The sequence below is a fragment of the Pygoscelis adeliae genome, unplaced genomic scaffold (assembly GCF_000699105.1).
Source record: "Pygoscelis adeliae isolate BGI_AS28 unplaced genomic scaffold, ASM69910v1 Scaffold36, whole genome shotgun sequence".
In the NCBI taxonomy this organism is placed as follows: Eukaryota; Metazoa; Chordata; class Aves; order Sphenisciformes; family Spheniscidae; genus Pygoscelis; species Pygoscelis adeliae.
In genome coordinates this window covers 2,097,656-2,121,425 of record NW_008824934.1, presented here as the reverse complement: position 1 = coordinate 2,121,425, position 23,770 = coordinate 2,097,656, and the positions used below count along the sequence as shown (strand labels likewise).

The following is a 23,770-nucleotide window of genomic DNA, read 5'->3' as shown; positions in this document are numbered from 1 at the left end:
AAGTCCTCCTCATCCTAGGAAATTGCTGTTGTACCTAAGCAGATGATCAGGAGTTTATGGGAAGCACCGTCAACCTTACAAAGAAATAAAAGACCTGAACAGTCCCACTTCTTCCTGCGAAACCATAATACCTGATCATGACTGATAAGACTGCTGGGGCTTGAAAGACTGGTGTGGCACGGGCGGATGGGGCCTGCTGCGTGGCAGCCTGCAGCTGAAGGGGCGGCAGGAGATTTTAGTGACGTGATCCCATTTTGTCCGTGGTCTTGGAGATGCCCCCATGCTTAGCCGCTAAATCCAGCTGTCTTCTCAGTCTTGCTGCAAACCCTTGTGAGCTGGGGTTGCTAGATGCTTGTTTGGGAGAGGGAAGTGTTCGGGTTAATTTGTTTCTTGCCACATGAACAGTGGCAGTGGAAGCTCTCCCTTTCCCTCCTGATCCCGGGAGGATCCCTGCGGAAGCTGGCGGGTTGGCTGAGCTCTTTGCCAAAACTGCCGCTGGATTCCCAGCTCCCAGGTTGCTTTTGCTTCTTGGGGCCTTACTTATTACTGGGGAATTTGGCTGCCACGTTCCAGGCAGCAGCATCACCCAGGCAGCTGGTAGCTGGCGTTGCTGCTTATCGCTGTGTCCGTAATTTCATTACTTTATGGTCTCCCCCCTCCCTGTTGCTGGTTGCTGCCCTTATCCCAGCAGTGTTTTGGTTTTGCTGCCACAGCTGTCAGGTGATCAGTTGCTCTTTGTTCTGACAGCGGCTTGTAGCACAAATGTAATCTTTTCCTACGCTTAATTGCCTCTCAGTGAGGCCATTAATTGGCAGCCAGCAGGTTCCCACCTCCAGGGGAGGACCTGGGTATGTGTTCATGGGCACCGCGCGGAGCCAGCTGGGAAAGCTGGAGGGAGGCTTTGAGCAGAGAAGGGGTTAACTTGTGTCCTAAAAAGAGTTATCTAAATTCAGTGAGGCCCTGGAAGGAACCCCAAGCTTTGCAGGTGAAAGGATCCCGACAGCATTAGGTTCCCGTTACTGGTTCACCAGCTCCCCTCTGGCCTGAGCGCTGCCGATGTCCCTGGCATGGTTATGAGAGGGGTTAATCTCATGCCGGAGGGGTGAGTCATGGAGGCCCCAGCAAGACAGATCTGGTTAGCTCTGCTGGCTCTTCATTTATCATGGGGCTTACGCAGCTGTCTCCTTGGCACGGCGCACTGGGAGCAGGCACACGCGGGCCGGACAGGTTGGGCAGCGGGGAAGCGCTGGCTGCTGGAAGCCCCTGGCTGTGCGGGGTGACAGGCTGTCACTGGATCCCTGCTGAGCCCCGGCAGCCCGCTCCCTGCTCATTCCTGGAAATGCTGTTTGGACAGAAGCGTATGAGGCCCGGGGAGCCACATGCCACCGCTACACCCTGCCTCCCAGCTCCAGCACGGCCGTGCCCTCGCTGGAAGTATCCCCAGGAAACGCAGCCGCCAGTGCTCGGAGTGGGGTCCCACCAAGGTGGCCTCACAGCCTGGCGACTGAGCAGCAGGGCAAACCTTGCATCTCCCACCTACCTTTCTCTTTTGCTTGGGAATGAATATCCCGGAGTCTGTGACGTGTCTAACAAAGCTGACATTTAAGACTCAGATATGCAAGTTGGCTGTTGACCTGGGGGGGAAATCAGTGGTGTCTGTGACCTCGCTGGGATACAGCCCTTCCATTCTCCCCAAGGAAATCAACCGACCCCCAGAAATAAAAACGTTCTTCCCAGAGAAACTGCAGGGAGAGCTTTTCACCCCTGGGATTTATGCGGCATCCAGACAGTGCAACAGCAACCCCGGGCTGTGAGCAGTGGAGTGCCGTAGGGGTGTGGGTTTGTGCCATTGCACAGAAGGAAGAATTTCCCTATACCCAGAATGCAGGAAATAAGGGAACCCCCGCAGCCCTGAGTGCTCTCTCCCTCTCACGCCAGCCCTTGCTCTCCCCCGGTGCTTGCTGGCTTCCTTTAGGTTTTTGCACTGACAATGAGCAGCTTCGTGACTCAGTGCCTTGCAGCTGCTTTTATGGCTGTGGGACTCTGCCTCAAAAGTGTCTGGGCACCTGAAACAACAGATTCCACCTAGAGAAACCGAGAGATCTGAGCAGATGGGAGAGCTGAGGAATCCAGGTGGAACTAGAGCAAAGAAAACCTTTCCACTAACCCCAGTGGACGACAAGCTGTGTTTGCTTAGCCTTGATAGGTCCTTGTTCCAGTGAATTTGATTAGGAAGGCAGGAGGTCGTCCGTGGAGTTGGGAGACCCTAAATGCAGGATGTGCTTCTGCACCCCTTCTTTCCCAACCCAGAAAACCTCCCTTTAGGTCAGTATCCCCCCCTGCCTAGGGAGGACAGCCTCCCAGCAGTAACCGAACCCCAGGTCCACGCTGGCATGGGGACCCACCAACAAACAGCCCAGCCTGGGTGCCTTTCTGAGGAAGCCCTTCTGGGAAGATGTCCTGGGAATGTCTCTTCCAAACATCAGGCCCCCACCTCCCACCGGCTCTGATTTGTTTTTCCTGAACCCTTGGTGCAGAGTATTCAGAACCAGGAAAACCAGAAAGAAAACTTGGACCAGAGGTTCCCCAGCCTGTTCAAGAAGGGACGAAGGAAAACGGTTGTCAGGAATCTGGGGAAAATGATCTATTACTCCAAGGTCAAGTTTAAGTTTCAGCACTGCCAGGTAAGCTGCAGCACCTGTTTTGGGTGTTTCTCTTCCCAGGTGTGGAGTGACCCTGCAGGACTGGGAAGTGAAGTGTAATTCTGGGAAATGTGACTCACAGAGACTTCCTCGGGCTACTGCGTGGCCCAGGGACTTCTGCTGCTACGCAGTACATGGGTACCAGCTGGCGCCCACTGGCTCCCATCCCAACGGGGACCTGGGCCATGCTTCCGTGCCCAGCTGCTGGGCTGGCAGCAGATCCACCAGTAGAGATGCAGTGGTGGCCCTTGGATAAGCGACCGCTGGCTTTTCTGTGGACAGATCAGCCTGAGATGCAGAGGGAAGCTGGGAGGAGGAAGGCATCCTGAGATAAACACCAAAACGTGTCTTTTCTGCAGGAGGTGAATGACTGCTTCTTGGAGCTGTTCCAGTCTTACCTGTACTTCCAGTCTATGGGCTCCAGCGGACTCATCTACCAGGTAGGGCATCTCCCAGGTGCTGCAGCAAGCACTGGGGAGTCCGGGCAGTATGGCCAGGCTGGGGCACGGGGGGGACGGGACGGGACAGGGCAGGGGACTCTGCTCCTGGGGCTGCCACTGGCCTCCTCTAGGTGATCTCAGCAAGTCCCTTCCCGTGGATGCCAAGGTCCTGGAGGAAGAGAGCATTTCTTCCTAAGGACTGTACCCAGACAAGCTCAGTTTCACCTGGGTCCTTGGCCTTGTCTGTGGGGAGAGATAGAGGACCCCACGGAGGTGGGACAGGGGCTTGTGCAGGGCTGGCAGGCAGGACCAGGGATGGGAGGCGTTTAGGCTACCTTGGCTTATCTTTGTGTAGAGCACCAAGCAGAGAGAGCTGTGCCTCGGTGAGGGTCAGAGCTCCTATCGCTCAAAATCCCACTGGCCTGGGTGCCGATGGTGGACTTCGCCCTGGCTTCTGAACCAAGGGGAAGTTCTTCACCTGCAGGGTGGAGAGAGAGACATGTGGGAGAGGGTGGAAAGAAAAAACCGAGGGCAGCCTTGGGGAGCTATCCTGGCAAACCGTTCATCAATCTTTTAACCTGATGATGCTGGTGAATTACAAACAATAGGCTTTTTTGCACATGCAGCCAAAAAATCACAGCCGAACAAACAGGAAGCCCTGAATGTGCTTTCCCTCCACATGAGTGAGTAACTAAAACTGAGCATGGCTGTTCTGTAGATGTTTGTAAAATTCGTTCCTTTTAGAAATGATTTATTGTCTTCTAGGTGACTTGAGGTTAATGCAATATGCCAATACAATCTCCTGAGTCATCCAGCAACCCAGCCTTCAACTGGAAAGACACATGTCAGAATACAAACAATATTACAAAATCCCCCATCTCCTTTATAAACAGCTCCTTAGATTATTAACTCTAGAGGAATTAAAAAGGAATTAATGCGCCAGTACTGGCCCCTAGACATCACAGCAATTAGCATCTTTTACAGCCCTTGTTTAGAAAGCCCAAGGTGGGGAGCACAACTTGTCATATGTTCCTGTGCTTCGTTATAGTGGGACTCTGATGGAGTGTAGAAACCAGACAGCTCAATTTTACTTTATGGTCATTTACATCTTTCTTGCGTTAAACCAGCATTGTTTTGCTGCGGTTTCTCTTAAAACTGGAGGACTTGGAATATAAAGAAAGTGTTCTTTCCAGCATGGCAGCTAATTACTGCAGTACTGGCCCCACGGAGCCCACCGGGGAGCTGCTGACCCTGCTTCCTCTGGGGGCCGTGCTGGATCAAAGTCCCAAATGTTTCCCCTCAGAGCAGTGTTTTGCAGTCTAACATCGTGAGCCACAGCAACCTGCTGGTGCCAAGTCTGGACTTCCAGTCTCCTACGGCAAACAGGCATTAATTGCAGAGCCTCCCTGCGGGCTGCCCCCCAAAATAATGGTGTGTCCTTCTTATGCAGGGACTGCTGCCTTTAAAAGAGCTGAATGTGTGTGCAATTGAGAATGGGAAGAGCACCGGGCAGGAGGATCACGCTTTCCGCATTGCAGGTTGGTGCCTCTCCGTTTGCTTTGAACAGAGAACAGAGGGTGTATGAATCACGACTGTCTCTGCTCTTTGTCCCACTCTGACCTAGTCCCAGAGAAGAACCACATTGTGGAAAGAGGTTGTAGAGAGCTGAAGCTTTTTCCTCCCAGCATTCGCATCTTGCTCCTAACCACCTGGACAGTGATGCCCAGGGTTGCAGGCAGGGAAGGGACTGGATAGGGACCGCAGAGGAAGGATGGTCCTGTGCTCCAGCTGGTTAGTACTCAGGACAGATGGTGACAGTTCCCACCTCCGCCCAGTCACTTGCTCTTTGTGCACCACATTTGAATGAAGGAATGGAATAAAACTCCTTCTCTCACCTCTTGTCGCCATATAAGCCCCGAGGCCAGGGAGTGACTCCGAGCAGGCACGTGTACAGCGCTGTGCGTGCTGATGTATGGCACTGCTCAAGTACACAGCATGGGCAACAGTGCCGAGAGGTGAGTTGCCTCTACCAGTAATGCCAGGCTGGTGCCCTCAGGACCCAATGTTACTTCACCAACTCTTCCCTCACCAGCACTCCTGCCTCCACAAGCTTTTTAAACTTCTCTCTGAGTGGTCTTGCTTTATAAAAGTTTTCCTGGGATAACAACCTGTCTGCAGCTTGGCTGGAGGCTTCTTTGGGCTTAGTCATTGCTGAATTACAGCGGTCGCAAGTCCCCAAGAGTAGCAGTTAAAGCATGAAGTACACAGAAGTAAGTAAATAACCCAGTAACGATACAGAGCCAAGAAAGCTCATTTGTGTCCTAGGCCCACTGTCTGTGTACTCTGGTGTCCTCTGTTAGAGAGAAAGTTATACAATGGCCACTCAAACAAAAGAATTACATAAATTGTAACAAGGAGCTGGTACAAACAACACATTAATTTTAAGGGCTGCTGAGCTGTGGTCTCGTTACACTGTACTAGGCAGGGCTCTCCAACTCTTTTTGGGAGTCTGTAAAATGAAGGAAAACTTCTCCCAGGCATAACAGGTCAGGGGCATCCGCACTGGGGTGGGTGGACTTGTTCTGCTTGTATTAAAACACGCAGGAGTGTGGCTGGGTGGAAAATTGCCTCAAGCTTTGTTGGGTTTGTGTCCTGCTTAGAGAAAGAACAAACCAAGGCCTTTCTGATAGAGAGTGCTGTATATATCAGGAAGCAGCGACACGAAGCAACCAGGGAGGTAGCGATATTTAGGATCGCCGGGAGATCAGTGGAGCAGTTTTATTTTTCTGCTAGAAGGGGAGAAATCAAGGCACGGAGGGGATAAGAGCCTTGTCCGTGGTCCCACACAGGGTCTGGGTGGAAGTCTTTTGTCTCATGACTCTGAGACACAACAGACACGCATCCATTCTCTTGTGAAATCCCGTGGCGTCAGTAGTTCCCCATGGACTGCACTTTCTAGGGTAGCTCAGTATGTCAGAAGATGCCGGCACGATCATTGGAAGTGTGGAGGTGGAGCGTGAGAACAAAGCCTGGCAGCGTGCAGAGCCGTCCCTCAGTGCACTGGCACGGAGAAGTGGACGGCGGCTGGCCATCACCTTGGCTTTGTGGTCCATCTCTTGTACAGCCTCTGATGCAGATGTTGTTGTTGAGCACCTTGAGCTACCTCTGCCTCACCTGCAAACGTTGCAGCTTTTTAGTGTCTCCAGACAGAGAGATTTCGGTGGGAATAAACTGCTGCTGCTCCGGGAAGGGGCTTTCTTGCTTCCAATGTTCCTCTGGAAGCATTCGCAAGGAAAGAGGAAGGACAAGACAGGAGAAAAGAGCACGAGGGCCGGCACAGGTTGCTCAGCATGGCTGTGTCATGGCCCTGCCGCAGACGTGCCCTTGGGGCTGAGGGAAATGGCAGCAACTGAATTAGCAGCAGCCTTTCAGGCTCTGCTTCACAGCCTCCCCAGCAGCTCCTTGCACGAGCTTCAGCCATGTCTCAGGCTTCAGGCTTAGGCAGGAGTTTCTCTTCTCATTTTCTCTTCCTTTGGGGCCCCGTTTAGATGTGGCAACGTGAGCAGCCCTCAGGATATGTCTGAAAGGCTGACCTTAGAGGAGGTGGCAGAGCAAGCAGTGCCATGTTAAGGGTCATGCCCTACTGCTGTTTGTATAAGGGCCTGGATGCCCAGAGAAGTATTCAGACCTGCCAGAAGATCTAGATAACGTTAGCACCTTTATACCCTCCTAGCAACTCTATGAAGTAGGGAATCACTTTATCTCCATTGCAAAGACAGGGGAACCAAGGCAAGAGGAGACAAGAGGGCTCCAGAGCCACAATGGTACATAGACACTTGGATGCCCAGTAATGCTTGACATCTAATTATCACTGTAATGGCTCTGAATGGTGTGATGTATGGAAAGTCACTCAGGGAGTCTCTGCCTCAGTTTCCCCACCTCTGCTTTGTTTGTATTAGTGTGTTTCCTGACAGACAGAGGTGTTAAAAAGTCTTAATTAACTGTTGCTCATAAGTAATGCAGGAATTATGGGATGAAAGACTCCACAGAAGGGCAAAGTATCATGCTTATTCAGTGCACTTGCTTATCTGAATACTTCCAAGTCCCGCAAAGCCGGATCTTACTGAGCATGCACCAAGTATGGTTTAATATGAGATCACCGGTAAATTATTAATCATAACATACATTCTGCAGCCTGCCAGAAATGATTATTAACGTCACTAGGTTATGTCTGTAGTGAGTAGCAGAGGGTGTGTGAGACTTTTTGCTCGTGCTACTAAGCGAAATGATAGCTGGAAACATTAAAATCAACAAGATACAGGGCTGTTCCTCCCTTCAAGAGTATGTCTGAGAGCAGCTTCAGCTTGTCTGGCACAGATTATATTTGGTGAAGCAATAAATAAGCAGCGTCAGAAAGCTACTGACGTTCTACATATTGAGGCCAAAGTGAAACTAAGAAATGGCATGAAACTTTTGCATTGAGTTAGGCTGTCTGCAGCAGCACGTTGTGATAGTCTCTGCCCGCAGAGATGCTTTTCACAAACTGTTGGGGACTTTTAAAGCTGAAATCTGTCTGTTGATTTCAAGCTTGACTTTTGTACTGTCTTTGATTTCTGTTCTTGGCCTGGTTTTGGACTGAAAAGTGGCTGGTGGTCAGAGCTAGATACGGCTGCGTGAGCAGGCGGCGAGGAGGTGCTGGAGCAGTCCCTGCCGGGGAGCTCCCCAGCAGACTGGTGAGAGGCAATGGGCTCAAGGTAGTGGCAGGAAGGACTGGAGCATGATGCCAGCAGAGCAATGCACTCACAGGCGACCCATAGTGTGATGTCGAGCGTAACAGCTCTGGCCAGCTGATTACTTGTTGATGCTGCAGTTGGTGCCCTTATCTGCTCAGCTCATCTTGTATCTCGCATACCTAGGTCCTCTGCTGAATCCTCTTATTGTGTTCTGCCCTACTGAGTCAGAGCTGAAGCAGTGGCTTTACCACCTGGAGAAACAGATCCAGCTAAATGGAGGAAGCCGTGGCTTGCCCTTCCTCTCTCAGGTTAGTGTCTTGGGACGATGAGGTGCGCAACCGTTTCCCATGCTGTGGGCTCAGAGCTGAATGACCGGGGAAGCTGGGCCAGTTGGGTGGGTGCTGCACTGTTCTGCTGTGTTCAGTGGGAGGGATAATCTCTGCGGCCAGCCTCTCTCAACCATTTTCACCACACTTCTAGGCGCTCACCTAACACCTTCCTCTTCCAGAATCCTGAGTGCCCCATGGGGCTCTGGGCACCTCCTCCGGGCTGGAGAGCTTGAGCAGAGGGCTGGGGATGGAAAGGGAGAGGGGCTCTGGGTCCACTTCCAAATGCTCCTTGCTGTGCTTGCTGCTCTTTCAAAATGTTGGAAGGAGGCGTGGGGTTAACTCCTGGCCTAATCCCCCTTTTCCAGGCCAGCTGCTTGAGTGCTTCACTACATCAGTCAGGGAGCTGCCTCTCTGGCGTGATGCAGAGGGGTTTTGGTGCCACTCGTACCACCTCCAGCAGCTGCCGGGGCTGTGCACGGTCTGTAATTCAGCCCTTCTGACGCGTGGCAACTGACCCCTCTCCGCCAGCAGCACGTACCAGCCTTGCCAGAGCGGTGGCCTGGGCCGGGGCAGCAGCGTGGCAAGGGCCTGCGTGTGGCACGGGCTGCTTGCTGCCCGAGGCACCTGTCTGTTTGCCAGTGCCTAGAGCTGGCCCTGGGCAATACGTCTCACAGCTCTCCCTTCCTTTAGTTATTCCACCACCCCAAAAATAACCGTGGATAGACATGCTAATTACCCACAGTTGACAGACATGTTCTTGCTTGGGAACTCCTCTGCCCGTGGAGGAACCGTGTATTTGTGTTCAGATGTCCTTAGGAGCTTAGGTCTGTGCAACCAGCACCCGAGTGGATGTGGGATTTCAGTCCGAATGGCAACCCCAAAGGTGCTCTGTACTGCTGAGACCTGACAACAGCTTGCTGCATTTCTGCTGCGTGTGCGCGCGCACACAGCTTCAAATTTTGGAGCTTGCCTTGTGTGCAGTCTCCTGCGAGGGAAGGGTGCAAAAAGAAAGGCTTTGCAAGACGGCCTGGCAGGGCGTGTGTGCTGAAAGGGAGACCTGCGACCCAGAAGTGCCACCACCACAGCCTCTGAAGGGTCAGAGGTTTGGGTCTGGTTCGGAGAAATTCTCACACAGTTGCCTGCTTGTGCAATTATCCAGAGTTTACGAAATATTTGGAGGAGGAGACTGGAACCGGGGCCTAGAAAACAGGACCAGATTCGAGATACGTGGCTTCTTTCCCAGTCTCTGCGGGGTGTTTTACTTCCCTCCCTGCCTTCATCTCCCCACTTGTAAAACGGAGGTATTCCCCTTTGAAAGGCAATGTACAGATGATGCTAGGTACCAAGTATGTTTATTCAGTCCCGGCTGGAAAACTGGCTCCTGCACAGATTTATTTACTCTTTCTGGCTTCTGCCACACTTGAAAAGTGTCCTGAGATGGGCCATGTGGTAGCTAAACTCTTAGGGGAGGACATGTCCACCCTGCTTCTCGGTTCTGCTCCTGTCCCTAGAACGACTGGAAGCAGAGCTCCATGGGGAAGGAGGACCTGCGGTGGTCCGTGCAGAACTTGCCTGTCCAGGAGTGGAGAGGGACCCAGCGCGAATCCCTAGGCGATGTCCTCTGTGTTTCCAAAGTGAAGCTTCAGCATCTGCCTTTCCAGGTAGGACACAGCTCTGGGGAGCAATCTCCTGTCAGCGTGGCTCAGAAGAGGCAATGGATGGAGTGACTAGCGCAGACTCCTGCCTACCTGCTGCCACTAATCCAGCAGGTCCCTGAAGGGTGCTTTAACTACATTCCGGTAAAAAGAAAAAGGTTTGTTACTGCTCCTGTGGCCCAGCAGTGGTGCTTGGGGACAGCACATGCGCAAGTGTTTGCAGGACAGCGCTGGTAGCTGGAGCTGGCAGGAATCGCCTGTGGAGCCCAGTTGCAGGGAAGCAGCTCAGCTGTTTCCAGAGCCCTTGCCCTGGGCTGCTCTCAGAGAGACAAAGAAAAGGGCTCTCCAGATCTGAGCCCTGTCCGGCTGTTCACAGGGAACCCTCTTCCTCTTTATTTTCCAAGGAGCAGCATGACCGGCTGTTGGTGCTTTACCCGTCCACACTGGTGATAGTATCTGAAGAGCGCAACAGCCTCTGTTTTAAGGTAAGTTCATTTTGGAGCACCTTCCTGCTCTCTCTCACCCATCCACGGTGGCTGTTGCAGCACTTCTTTGGCTTGTTGCTCCCCTCCACCTGGGTTCCCTTGTGCTTCTCATGTTGGCAAGGGCTTTCCCTCCACACTGCTCCCTTGCCAGCTGGTAGGTGAGCAGAAGGATGTTGCAAGCTATCTTCCCATGAGAAACACCTTGCCCTCCTACAAAAGCCCAGGGGGAAAGGAGCTGGATGCCAAGGAATTGAGTCTCTGGGAGGAGGGAGGCTGGCATGTTTCTGTATGGTTATGCTGGCGGAGAGCCTGGCTCGCTTGCTTGAGACAGGAGCTGGAACAACCCCAGAGAGTGCCCCCGCGGGGGCTTGGCTTCCCAGGCCCCGCTCTGTGGGACCGCTTGAAAGCAGGTAGTATCCAGGCAGCACATCTGATGCTCGTGGGGAAGGGCAAAGGCAGTTAGTTGGCTGGCGGGCAGAGAGGGGAGGCTGGTGCTGGTGCACTGCATTTGCTGCTCTTTTCCTCTGGGGAGCAGGGGCCCTGAGCAATGTCTGGGCATGCCAGCGGAAGGGCCAACAAGGATGTGGAGGCCTGAGTGCCCCAGGGGATGTGAGAAGAGCTTCTTTAGTCCACTGGTGTGTCTTTGCTTGTAGGAGCAATGCTGGGAGCCTCAGCACAGATGGGCAGTGGCACTGTGGGCCCTGGGAGCTGCATCCGCATTGCTTGCAGTCTGAATGGCCCTTAAACTTGATTGCCAACATCCATCTCAGACATCATTGCAATGGCTGTTAAACAGCTCTGTGCTTTCTGGCCCTGTTTTCCTGTGCTAGAACAAATGTGCCAAAAGAGCGCTGAACTGTCTCTGAACCTGCAGGTGCAGCACCACTGGCACATGGCAGAGCGGAGCTGAGCTGCTCCTCCAGAGGAGCAGCATCCTTCTTAGTCACTGAGAGAGGAGCCAGTGACAAGGAAACCCTGCAGAGATGAAATTCAGTGTGAACTCACTGGGGTCCTTCTTCACATGATTTCACCATGTCCACCTCAGGCCCCAAGCTATGCAGGCTGCTTTTAATTCAAGGGTGGGAAGACCTGCACAGAGCATCTCCCTGGCCAGAGGAGATGGCTGTGCCTGCAATGGGAAGGGGTGTGAGGAGGGACATATGCCAGCGAAAGCTCTCCTCCATCCCCAGTGCAACAGCGGAGGGTGTTTTCCAGCAGCTAGTGGCTTGTGTGACACACCTCAGACAGAGCTTGTTTTCGGGAACATGTTGTTTGCAGCTCCTGGGAATGGGGCATCACGTAAGGGGGCCTTGGGCTGGGCTCTCAGATTAACTCATCTCTTTTGAAACCTTAAACCAGATTTGTCTGCCCTGTCCGTGCAATGTTCCCTTCCCACGGTGCATGAGCGTTGGTCCCCGGGCGTCTCGCTCGCTGGGGTAATGGCAGGGATCTGCGCAGCCGAGTGCAGCAGGAGGTGATTCACCAGCCTGTGACACTGCAGTGAGAACCTGATTTTCCACAGGCATGTCAGGGCACAGGAGCCTTCTCCCAGGGCTTCTGCAAATTAACTTCCCTTCCCTGCGAGCAGACGCTGAGCCCTACAATTTGTGTGTGAAGGAATAGCCTGGCCCTTTTGTTGTTCAGTTTCATACAAACCACAGGAGCTGCCGCTGCCAAGTTTGTGTGTGGGACAGGGAAAGGGAAGGCAGGGGCTGAGCCTGCTGGGATGGGGCTCACCCAAAGCAGCAGGCTCTGGCTCACCACTGGTGGGAAAAGGCCCTGGGCGAGGCATAAATCAGCGAGGGGGGAGCTGCTGGGGGGAGGAAGGTTCACGCTGCGCCTGGGGGAGGATGGAGGGGCTCTCTGCAGCTGATGTGCATGTTATTTGCGGGATGCTGCTGCACTTCCCTAGGTGGGACTCTAGCCCTTGGGTATTTCAGCCCCCTCCCACGGACAGGGGGATGTTGCCTTAGGGAGGATGGAGCACAGGGCGCCTGGGGGAAGCCCTACGCAGTCATCCTCGGTGGCAGGAGGGCTTGCTCGAATGTGCCAGAGAGCTGAGGAGCGGCAGGAGCAGGCGGCACTGTCCCCTTCCACACGCAGCCTTGCAGCACCTGCGCCGGCTGAAGCGTCAAAGTCCATTTCTTACAGCAGCAGGGGAAAACGAGTCATGGAGCATTGCATGAGCTTTCCCTCCCAAGGTCAGCCTTCCTGTACTGCTCAGCCCATAAATCACTTTCGGTGCAGGAGAAATACCACAGAAGCCTGCGTGTGCCCACAGGCCATTGCAGAGAGGCAGCTGGCCAGCACAAACCGCGGACACCCGGCTGAGCTCCACGTTTCCCTTGTGGCAAAGCTGTCACGTCGGCTGCATTCCCCAGAGCCTATGTAGCTGGGACAGCTTTGCAGTGAGGACATGATGAGGGGTAGACACCGTATTTTGCAGCCCCTAAACTTAGGCAAATAAATCCTAACTGATTGCACCTTTCGAGACGGCCTTCGGCTAAATGACAGGGCTTTGCTCCTGCATTCTGTGCTTCCTCCGCTGCTGGGCATGGGGGAGAGCGGCATGAGGTGGGAACTTCGTTTCCTGAGCGCTCCCCAGACCCTGTCTTTGCCATCCCGGACAGGAGCTGCTCCCAGGGCCATTGCCACCAGCTGCCCCTGCCTAGTGGTCCGTGCCCACAGACAGGGTTAGGGTGACATCCGGGTGAGGCGAACAGGGGCTTAAGGAACAAAGAAACTATGCGTCACTCAGTTTCCCCCTGCTCAGAGAAAGAGATGAGAAGTAAAGCAATGAGCTCATCTGTGAGATGGTTCCAGTGCAAAATCTGCTTCAGCTGCTCTCCCAGGACTGTTCTTGTTCTATTTATGTAAGGAAAATTCAGCCTGGGGAGCCCCAACGAAAGAGGAGACCTAGATCCTAATTCAGTGTTGACAAACCCTTGGCCCTTCTGCCAGGTTGCCCATCACAGAGAATTAAACTGTCAGCAATGACACTTAAAGGACACCTGGCAGCAGGCAGCAGAGCAGGGCTCTGATGCTGGCCTGAGGATGGGGCGCAGCTGCAGGAGCAGACGAGGTCTGGGTGCTGCCTGTTCCTGCCCGTCCCACAGAGCTCACGGGAGAGCTGGGCCTGGCACAGACCAGCGCCTGTGGCAGATGCAGGGATGGCCAGGGGACACCGGGTTGTGGCAGAGAGGACAGTGGTGGCTGTGCATGCAAAGGCACTATTGCACTTAGGGGCAATAGCACATGGTATCTTCTAACTCCAGTTTTTCCAGGGGCTGGGGACAGGCTGCTTGAGCTTCTCTGCCTCCGCTCCCTGCTAATAGGAACATAGATGCAGCGCCTGCCGGGGGCAAACCCCACTCCCATCACAGGAGTGGCATTCACAACTGTGCTGTATAGCACAAGAGCTCACGTTTCACCAGCTGGCATTTACAGGGCTCAACCCTGTCTTTGTAAGACTTTGCAGGGTATGGATTGTGGGGATTCCTGTTTGCAAGGCTGGAAGTCCCAATCCAGCAACTAAAACCTTGTTCAGGACCACGTTTGCAAAATTTTCTGGAGAAGTCAGCCATTAAACCATGGGAAACTGTTGAAAACAGCTAGAAGGCAAGGAGTGTTTTTCCAAGCTCAGGTCTCAGGAGGGACTTTGTAAGAGCAAAGCTTACAGAAATGGCTCGTGCAGTCACGCTGGCTTCAGAGGCTTCGTTCCTGCAGTAAGGCTGGTGGTGGGAGAGCGAGCTGTGAGCGGGGAGGGTGAGTTTACTGGGACAAGGCTGAGTCAATCTGCTGGAGACAGAGTTCTCCAACGTGCCTGTGCCCCACGCCTATGAGAGTATAGAGGTACCCAAGTCCTCACCCAGATTAGCAGCAGCTTGGGTGCCTCTCATCTCCTGCAGACCTAGCCTAGGGGATTTAGGCACGAAGCTTCCCCTTCCTCCTCCCCTTCCCTGCAGAGGGATTGCCAGCGGGGCCGAGCTGCGCCTTCTCCCCACACTGCATGAAGAGCAGCCAAGATCCTGCCAACGTTGCCCCGTCCTCACCGCTGGCCCTGTGCTAGGGGCTGCCCTCGTGCTCCCAGCTAAGCTGGCAAAACTTTGCAGTAGGCTCCTAAAGCCTCTTGGCTTCCCTGACGGGAAAGCCCCTCTAGAAGCGGAGTTTCGCCGGCCAGGTGCCTGCAGAGGCTCCAGCCCTCAAGCGGGCAGGGGCAGCCAGGTTGTCCTCCCCGCTCCGCCTGTCTGCTGTACCGCATGGACTGTGAGCTGCACGCAGCTGTGCGGTCCTAAGCCTGCTTCTCTCTCCGACAGGGCGAGCTGCCACTCAACGCCATCCAAGTGCTTTTTGAAGAGAACGAGAAAACCTCCTTTTTAATAGAAGGTACGTATCCGGCATGCCGAGGGGTGTGCTGGCAGCAGCAACGGAGGTCTTTGGGGTCGGGCTGGTTTCGCTAAGCTGCTGTGGCCATCTTCCTGGCTGTGCTCGCTCATAGAATCATAGAATCATAGAATCATTAAAGGTTGGAAGAGACCTCCAAGATCATCGAGTCCAACCGGCTGGCTTTGCTGGCAGGGAGAGGCTGTGAACTAGCGGCAGCGCTTGCACCAGGGCAAGCTTGTCACAGCACGGCTGCACAGGTTCCCCCTCATTTAGATCTGGCCTGTGTTTGTCCCTGTCCTACATTCAGCCAGGTGCAAACGGTCAGCACCGAAGGCAGAGCATTCCCGTTGTCCCTGCACCAGTGTCAGGGTCTCCAGACCCCAGGAGAAGGTGGGGAGGGACGGAGCAAGGGGACTCCCATGGGTTTCTGAAGGAAGCAACGCAGACTGTCGATCAAACCTAGTAACAACAGTGAGTGATGTTTTTACAGGCCGACTAATCAATTCAATCCGGGTGATCTGCCGCAGCTATGATGATTACCAGGAGTGGCTCTACTGTCTCAAAACAGCCCAGTTTCGAAATGCCGACTCCTCCCTCTCTGGATCAGAGAGTTTCTCAGGATCAAAGCTGCCACACCCGGGCCAGGTAACAGATGTTTTGAGCTTGCATGGTAATCAATAGATGTGTCCCAGGACTCCTGTCTGTCTTATCTCTGGCCACGTGCGAGTGCTCTTGTGACACAGCAGACTGCTTCAAGTCCCCTGCTTGAAGGCTGTCATGAAGTTGCTGATCCCTGCAAATTATTTTGAAGCCCTGTATTACATTATATGGGCATACACTATATTAAATTCCTTCAAAAGCAGACCCCTGGCCATAGGCAGTGACAGTGTTGTGCAGTGAGGCATCGGCACAAGGACATTAACAGGGTCTTGCAAGGAAGGGGAGACCCACCCTGCCAGCACTGCAGCCAGGATGGGGTCAGGGTGCCTGAGCACCCTTCAGCCCTCTACAAGCCCTCGTCATTCACCCTTGTCACCCCTGCAAGCCGGACTCAGCCACCTGCTCAGCCCTAGAGGGCAGCACACCCCACCGCACCGGGCACGGCTGCCCCGGGCAGCTGCTCGCCATGCGGGCACAGCCCAGGCCCAGGTCTGGCCCCGGCGTGCGGGCACGGAGGACTGGGCTGGGCTGGCCCAGCGACGCTCAGGCAGGAGATGGGGCTGGGGTGGGATGTGCCTGCAGCCACGCAGAGGGCTGTTCCTATGTGCTGTTCTTCCCTCCCGTCTAGTTTGCTGGCAGCGGGAGAGGGTCGCTCACTTCTGATGGCCGTACAAACTCCTGGGCGTCGGGAGGGAGAGTGGCCACCTTAACACACCTCTCCCAGAACAGCGGCTCTCTCCCTGATGGACAGTCCTTCGTGCTGATGCCTGAGAGCAGGGTGCTTGAAGACCCCCTCTCCCCTGGCTATTCCCAGCCTCTCCATGTAAGTGAACCCCCCAAAAGCCTGGGATGCATGCGGGGACAGACACTGCCTTTGAGCAGAGCGGTCTATCCAGGTGCCCGGATGGGCTGAGCTCGGGTGGTCAGTGTTTGCTATGCGGCAGAGCAAATCCATGCCTGGAGCCTGTATTTGTCCTGGCTCAGCTTTGTCATTGCTGATAAAGGAAAAGTCTGCTGAAGGGTCCCATCCCAATATTCCACTCTGCATAAGGGTTGTTTGTACACATTGCAAAAGGGGCAAACGGGACTGTTCAAAGGTCAGGAAATCCCAAAGTAAAAGCCCGTGGGTAGGTGGAGGTGATGGGCTAGGCAGGCCTTTGCTCCGACCCTGTGCAGCATTCGTACGGCAGGGGCTGTGTGCGTGTGCCGGGGGGGAGCGCATGGGGCATGGGCCTGGCCGCAGGACCACGCCGATGCACGAGCGCAGCGCGATGCCCGCAGCAGCAGCCCTAGAAGGGGAGTGCCTTGCATTGGCTGCAGGTGGGTCTGTGTACCTGGGGCTGGCCTGAGGAGAGCCAGCTCCGGGGTCTGTCTTCTTGTTTCAGTGCCTGGCGCAGGCCAGCTGGCCAAGTACGGGGCTGCCCGCGCAGGACCTGCGGAGGGGGGGCAGCGCCAGAAAGTCCAAGGGCAAATGTGGGCCTTGTGGCCAGCAGCTGCCCAGCCAGGACACGGAGAGGACCATCTGCAGCCTCATACCCGAAAACCCCAACGGCGAGCTCCTGTCCTCGGTGTACAACGAGCCATACTCCGCACACAGCTCGCAGCATCACCCTGCAGCTCCCCCGCCACACCTGGACCTGAGCGATGTAAGGGGGCTGGGACGCAGTGGGGCTGCCCTCCGGCCTGGCAAGGGTCGAGCAGCAGAGGAACTGGTTCACGGTTCGCGTTTTCCTTACAGCGCTACTTGCAGGAATAGCTGTCCTGGCAGGTGCTCTAGGGCAGGCGTGAAACCCGTTTCCATTTGAAAATGGCCCATGGGAGGTGAGGTTAAACACAGCAAATGGAGCAACATCTCTTGGAGCTCTGAGATGCTGGGCACTAATTCCTGAGGCAACACGAGCACCAGTGCTCTGCAAGTAGGAGTGGTGTTATTTCATAGGACACAGCCTCTTCTTCCGAGGGCTTTCCAGCATGTGTCCATCACTGGTTTAGTGTGGGATGCCACGTTTCCCTCCCCTCAGCCTCAATGAGTGTGCATCTGCCTTGCGCCCAGGGAAGTCCCCTTGTTAGCACAGACAGCTACAGTCGGGAGTCAGCCCTCACGGCTGAGCAGCATTTGGGACTTGAATTGCAGGGAGATTCCCCACTCCGATCCCTCCTGGGGATGAACTGCAAGTAGGGAACAGCTTGTCACGTTCCTGTTTCAATTCTGCCTTTTAGCTGAACAGATGGAGCTTGGTGGGAAGTCAGCCCTCGACAGCTTCCAGCTCCCTGGAGAAGCCGACCATGCCCCGCTCCCCCTTGTACGCTGACCCCTATATGCCCAGCTCCCCCAGCGCTTGCAGTGTGGCAGGCTCCAGCTTCCTGGAAGAGGTACCCTGCGCGTTTGCTGCTGGTTACGGCCCTGACTCAGCACACAGGCTTTTGGCTCCAGAAATCATGCCTCGGGCCATTTCTTTTCCTGCTGTCTGCCCGAGCCTGAGCGGGATGTGGAAACGCGAGGCCTGCATTTCGGGGTGGGGCAGGGCACAGCATAGTTCTCTGTTTTTTCAAGCCAGGACAGAGTCAGAGGGGAACAGGTTTCCCCTGTCTTATCACTGGATGCCAGCATCACAGTAATCCCAGGAAGAGCCAGAAACCGCAAAACAGAGACTCAAATGTGATCCAGTCTACAGAAACTGGAGATGAGTCAGACCACTTTATCCACCCCCAAAAATTCCAGCTGTGATAACTGAGTGCCTATTAAAGGCTACATTTCTAGTTTTGCACATCCCTTGGGAAAAGACTATTTCTGAGTCTGTGGCTGGCATCCCCCATACTGCTGAAGTCTTCCCTTTCCTCGGAGGGTTCTTCCTGACTGCTCTCTGTCCTTCCTCGTCCCCTGAGCTGCCAGTGGGTTTCATCCCACCACCTTCACATCTGGCCAACTTCCGCTACCTTTGTGGGTCGTTGCGAGGGACCCGCAGCCATTCTTCCTTTCCCATCTAAGGCCTTCCGGATTGGAATGTAGTAGAATTTGCCAGGCAAGCAGAAAACCTTGGTTTGCCTAAGTCTGTTCATAGCAGGGCTAGCTTACAGGTGGGAAGCAGCCAGTCAGTGTTCCCAAACTCTCCATGGCAGGTATCAAATCTAGAGTTTGTTTTGGTTAAGTTCCTGCAGTGTCCCGGACAGACAGGTTCAGCACAGGCGAACGGATGCCCAGCCCTCCCGGTATCCCAGCATCTCTCTCTGCAGAAGCGGAACTGCCAGCCCCTGCCCAGCAGTCACTGCAGAGAGGTGCCTGCGGCTCCGAGTTACAGCACCCCTGGCACCTCATGCCGTCTCCAGCTGCGGCCTCCTGCTGATGCTTCTTATCTCGAAGATGTGAGTTTGTAAATGCAGTCCTCGTGCCCCACGCTGTGCAGGCTGCAGGGGAATACCTAGGGGTGCAGGGGTCCCAGCTTGCCTTTCTCTGGGCTGGACGAGTGGTCAGTCACTGCAGGGCTCTGAGCCCTTCGCTCTGTGACGGGGTGCATCTTGGGGAGCAGGGATGGGGGAACCAACAGAGGACTGATTCCTGGTGCGTGGTATCCCAGGACTGCAGTGCTAAGTCATCCTCATCAGTGCGTCTCTTTCTTTTCAGGTCTCTTCTCTGCGAGAGGAACATCTGGGCCCTTCATTGCAGCCACCAGGTGAGACTCTTGGAAGGCCGCTTGGGTGCTGCAGCCCACCCGCCCTCTCCAGTGTCTGCCTCCATAAGCGTCATTCAAAGCGGGGCTGAGAGGGAGCATGGGGACTCATGCGTGCCCTTCCTTCCTCCTGCTTCCCCGTGGTGGGGCTGAGTCTGTCACCCTGCCCCTTGCCTGTGTCTGTCTGGTGGAGGCCATTGCCTTGGCTTCCACTGACTGCCCACCAGCTCTGGCCACCCATCACACGTGAGGGCTTGTGGTTTGTTCTGTGGCACACTTGCAGCTTCCGCTGCTTTGCCCAGGTCTAGCTGCTCCTGGGCTGCGATTTTGCTGACCCTCGTGCGTTCTCTCTGCTGACGAAGGAGAAGGCAGCCGCTGGGTTGCTCATGAGCTCTCTGAGCGCTTTGGTCTGTTTTTCTGCAGACGGGAATTTTGGCACTTACGACCTGCCAGAGGCCAGCTGCCCACACCGCGACTCCGCAGCCTACCATGACTATGCCGAGCTCCAGAGCTTCCAGAGCGACTTCAGCTATGACAATCTGTGGGAAGCTGAGGCGAAGGAGCCAGGCACCCCGCACGCCTCCCCGCCTCCCGGCCAGCAGTTTTACCAGGCCTGAGGGAAGGCCTCCACAGCCAGGCACTGAAAAGCCCCCGGGCTCTTTTCTCATTGGGCTTCCCTCCAGGGTGAGGAGCCTGGGGCGTACAAAGCAAAGGGAAGGGCCCTGCTCTGCGAAAGGCTGGCTCTCATGTCCTGGCAGGTCCAGAGTTCAAACTTCTCCCCTAAATCTGAGGATGGGAGTAAAGCACAAAAGTGACAGCCTCTGCGGATCCGGAGGAGCAGCGTGTGTGCCGTGCTAAGGAGCACGCTCTGCGTCTGCCCTAGCTCAGGGAGCCCTGGCTAGGGAACAGCATTGCCCCCCTGAAAATAAAAGGAAGAACAAAAAGCTGGTCAGGCTCCCTCAGATAAAAGGGACTGGGTGTTCAGATGGAGCAGTCACTCAAAGGGGCCAAAGGAAAGGGCTGGGTTGTTTGGCTGGGTTAGTTTGATCGTTTTCCTTTTTACCAGAGCCCTCAGGCTGGTCACTTTGAGGATCCACTGATCCCTGAGAACAGCTGTTAAGCCAAACCTTCCCCCATTGAGCTCTGAAGCCTGCAGAGATGCATGAGACATGCCCCATCGTGGTATATAAGGTTGGTCGCAATAGCTGTGCTCATAGGATTGTGTTCCTGCAAGATCAGAGTTACCTGACGGAGATGGAGGAAAAAATCCAGATCTGGGCAGAACTTTATGCAAAAAATCCTTTCCTGCCAGTGCTGGCTCCAAACCATGGTGGTGACCTGCAATATTATGAGCCTGATACCTCGGCAGATGGAATCAAGAAATGTGCTTCCAGCAAATATGCCAAGTGGCTTGTGTTTACCAAGGTCTTCCCTGGAAAGGATGCCCTAGATTCCTCTTAGGGGACCGCGTCCTTTCCTCCCACCCCTCTGCACATTTCTGGACTTGCACTAAATGCTGCCTATGAATATCTAAGCAGGAAGGGAAGGAAAATTCTCTGCAAGCCAAACTCCAGTACAGCCATAACACTCCAGTGATCAGAGCAATGCCAGTGTGGGCTGCAACCTCTCTCTTCCCCCCTCTAGAGCAGCAGCAAGACCAGGACACAAACAACAGGGGACAGAGTCTCAGTGCTATCGTTTTCCAGCCTCTTAGGCCAGATCCAGGTCAGCAGCAAATCCAAATGTTTTTACCTGGGGCTCTAAATTCTTAACCTTTGCTCCCTAAAGAGGCTGCAAACCAAACATATTAACAAAATCTCTATTTTTGTTCTTTCACAAAACAGTTCAGGAGCTCTTTGTACTTGAATATCTATGTATTACATTGTACTTTTTTTTTTCCCGAAGGTATCCAACAAAGTTTACATGCAAGGTTTGAGTGGATTATATGTATTTAACGTGTAAATGTGGCAAAGTTGAAGATCTATTTAATTTTCTAGCTGTGGATGGCGTTCAGTACTGTAGAATGGGCAGCTGTCTGCACATTTGTGTGTGTGTTGGTTTGGGTCTTCTAGCTGTTATTGTTTTGTTTCAGGTTTACTTTCATTTTGGGAAGATTTGTATCTAATAACTTAACCCCAAAAGGATCTATTTATTCAGAACAAAGTTGCACTAGGGAACATCAGAAGCACATAGTATGCTGGGAGGCAGCCATGCTCATGAGCTCCTATGAACACATTGACTTTGGAGGTGGTCACCATGATCTTTTTAATTGGGTTTCAACAGTGATATCTGCAATGTATCAAAAGGGAAAAGCCCCTCCCTATTGCTGTAAAAGTTCCCTGGTGGATTTCTGTGAGACTGGACAATTGCAATACACATTCTTCTGGAATACATTTCTTCTCTTTTTCTTTGCCATCATCTGGTTTGATGGAGGCGACTTTTTGTTCGTTGCTGCTGTTCTTTCCAAAGCCCTTCCTCCCTTGAGAGCTTTGGGTCCCTGGGTCCAGGAGGATTTCCAGAGTGCTGACTGTCTCTTGTTCGGGTCAGGCACTTGTAAACACCTAATCCTAGAGCAAAGTCTCCCCTGCGTTTGTCAGGCAGCGAGACCTGGCTAGAGGTTTAATGCCAAAGCTAATCAGACTTTGGTTCAGCCCTGTGTTCTGGGGGTCTTGGAAAGGTGCTCTGCAAAAATCAGTTGGTGACTCCAAATGGCTCCGTGCACTTGTGCAGCTGGGAATGCCCGTGCCGTGCTGCGACTCGGGATGGTCTGTGCTGTCTGCTCTCTAGCCTGGGGGAAGCCTGGGCGAACTGAGTGGGACGCGCTGGCCAGCCCCAGCGCTAGGGTCGGATACGGAGCTGAGCCCTCCGCGGGCTGCCAGATGGTGCAGGGTTTGGCTCTGCCTTTTCCCTTTTGTCAGTCTGACCTCGCTTCATGGCAGCCGCTTTCTACAAAGCCGGTTGGGAAGGGGAGCTGGCCACAGCAGGGGCTTGCTTGGCAAGGAAATACCGTCCTGAGGACTGCATCCAGATGCCTGTAGGCCACTTCTGTCCCTGCATCTGCTCTGGGCAGAAAACCAGGTGTCCTGGCTGCCTCTGCAGAGTTATTCTGCAGAGGAGACCAGTGAGGAACTGGATATGGCCCTCAGTTTAAAATTCAGTAATCTCTTAGGGCTGGGAGCAGCAGGGCAGGCAGAGGGCTTGGCCTCCCGAGCACACTGCTCTGTGCAAGTCAGCAACCCACAGCAGCAGCTGCTGGAAGGTGCTAACGCTTGGAAAGCTGGCAGGTGTTTGTGCTGCAGCCAGAAGTGCTCAAGAAACTGAATAACCAGGCAAGAGGTAGATGTGTTGGCCGCAGAAGCCTGGTGTATCTGTCCCCCGGTGAGCAGCTCTCCCAAGCTGCGATGTGCAGTCACACTGATCGGTGACAGTGACACACGCCTGCACAGGGCCACCAGTAGCAAGGTGCGAGATCCTGGTTTCAAAACGCTGCGGAGACATGACACAGCTTCTAAAGCAATTTTAGTCCTGCTCCCAGAATGGCAACTTTCCTCCCCGGCTACATCTGGGCTAAATTTGTCACTCTTTCAAATGCTGCCCTTTCAACATGCAGGCCGCTCATTTCTCATGCTTCCAGCACGCTTTTGTGCGCAGCTGCCGTGGTCTGTTTGGCTCTTATTTCAGGTCCTGAACTCCATCTCTCTGTTCGCGCGTCTGTGCCTGAGTTATTGCCTTGTTCCTGCCATACTTCTGGGGCAGAGCGTAGCTACTTCCAGCTGCTGCCCGGCGTAGAACATAGCGTTTCGGGATGAAATGTGAGCATGCCCTTTAGCAAACGGGCACCGTCAGGGGCTTGCACCAAGAGAGAGCGGGGTTGTGGGTGTACACAGGACCTGAGTATCCCATCCCTGAATGCTGCTGTCCAGTTGTCCACTAAGGCCTGCCGTCTGCTGTTTCTTCACAGCTACCCCGTAGCAATTAAGGATTGTGATAACAAACTGCCGCTGAAATGGTTACACAGCCCCTGCCATATAAGCAGCTGAAGGAGTTTTACTTACACCCTTTCCCAGCTGCATTTAGCTCCCCTAGAAGAAGCACTTCTCCCTGCTCTCCCTCTACCTGTCCCTACTGTAGAAGGTTGTACAGCTTTGCTAGGCTGGTATAATTAATGCAGAGCAATTTATGTGTGTTCACAAGCCCTAAAATGTTTCCAAACCAGCCCCCATAAGCATCAGACTGGTCAAGACCCACACCCAGGCTCCTCAGCACAGCCTGGTGTCCCTGTTGAGTCATCGGTTTTGCTGGCCATTGGTTTTCCCCTGATGGTTACCTATCCAGATGCTGACCCGGGCGGCTCTGTAGCAGGTGAGAACAGGGCTGTGTTTGTGAGCTCTGCTCACGGACACCTGCCTTGTGACTGTGAAAACCCACATTCTCTTGCTTTTCCTCCAACACATTTCTCAGCAGATTCAGGATTTAAAAATAGAGGGTTTACCTAAAGTGGCACTAGACGTCTCAGTGCAGGTTGCATTAAAATGGAAACTCTAATACCTGTAAACACACAAAATACCTCTAATTTCCTGAAAAATGTATTCATCCTTCACAGCCTGGCTGCAGCAGAAATATGGTCTGAACCAGGTCGCCCACAAACTGCAGGTCCAGCGCTCTGGAACTGCCAGCAAGCCTGCACACATCCCGCCGCTCAGCTGGGTCAC

At 54.0% G+C, this 23,770-nt stretch overlaps 1 protein-coding gene across 1 annotated transcript in view; it reads left to right on the top strand.

Annotated features, from left to right (window-relative positions):
• Positions 1-21,447, top strand: part of LOC103917959 (pleckstrin homology domain-containing family N member 1-like) — a 25,955-nt gene extending 4,508 nt beyond the window's left edge. The window contains exons 3-16 of the mRNA XM_009325182.1: positions 2,538-2,684; positions 3,062-3,142; positions 4,593-4,680; positions 8,059-8,183; positions 9,716-9,865; positions 10,264-10,344; positions 14,661-14,730; positions 15,221-15,375; positions 16,019-16,213; positions 16,776-17,036; positions 17,611-17,763; positions 18,541-18,753; positions 19,013-19,061; positions 19,482-21,447. Coding sequence (XP_009323457.1) covers positions 2,538-2,684; positions 3,062-3,142; positions 4,593-4,680; positions 8,059-8,183; positions 9,716-9,865; positions 10,264-10,344; positions 14,661-14,730; positions 15,221-15,375; positions 16,019-16,213; positions 16,776-17,036; positions 17,611-17,763; positions 18,541-18,753; positions 19,013-19,061; positions 19,482-19,675 — 1,962 coding nt within the window. The 3' untranslated portion in view covers positions 19,676-21,447. The remainder of the gene's footprint in view (positions 1-2,537; positions 2,685-3,061; positions 3,143-4,592; positions 4,681-8,058; positions 8,184-9,715; positions 9,866-10,263; positions 10,345-14,660; positions 14,731-15,220; positions 15,376-16,018; positions 16,214-16,775; positions 17,037-17,610; positions 17,764-18,540; positions 18,754-19,012; positions 19,062-19,481) is intronic.
• Positions 21,448-23,770: the final 2,323 nt, after the last annotated feature.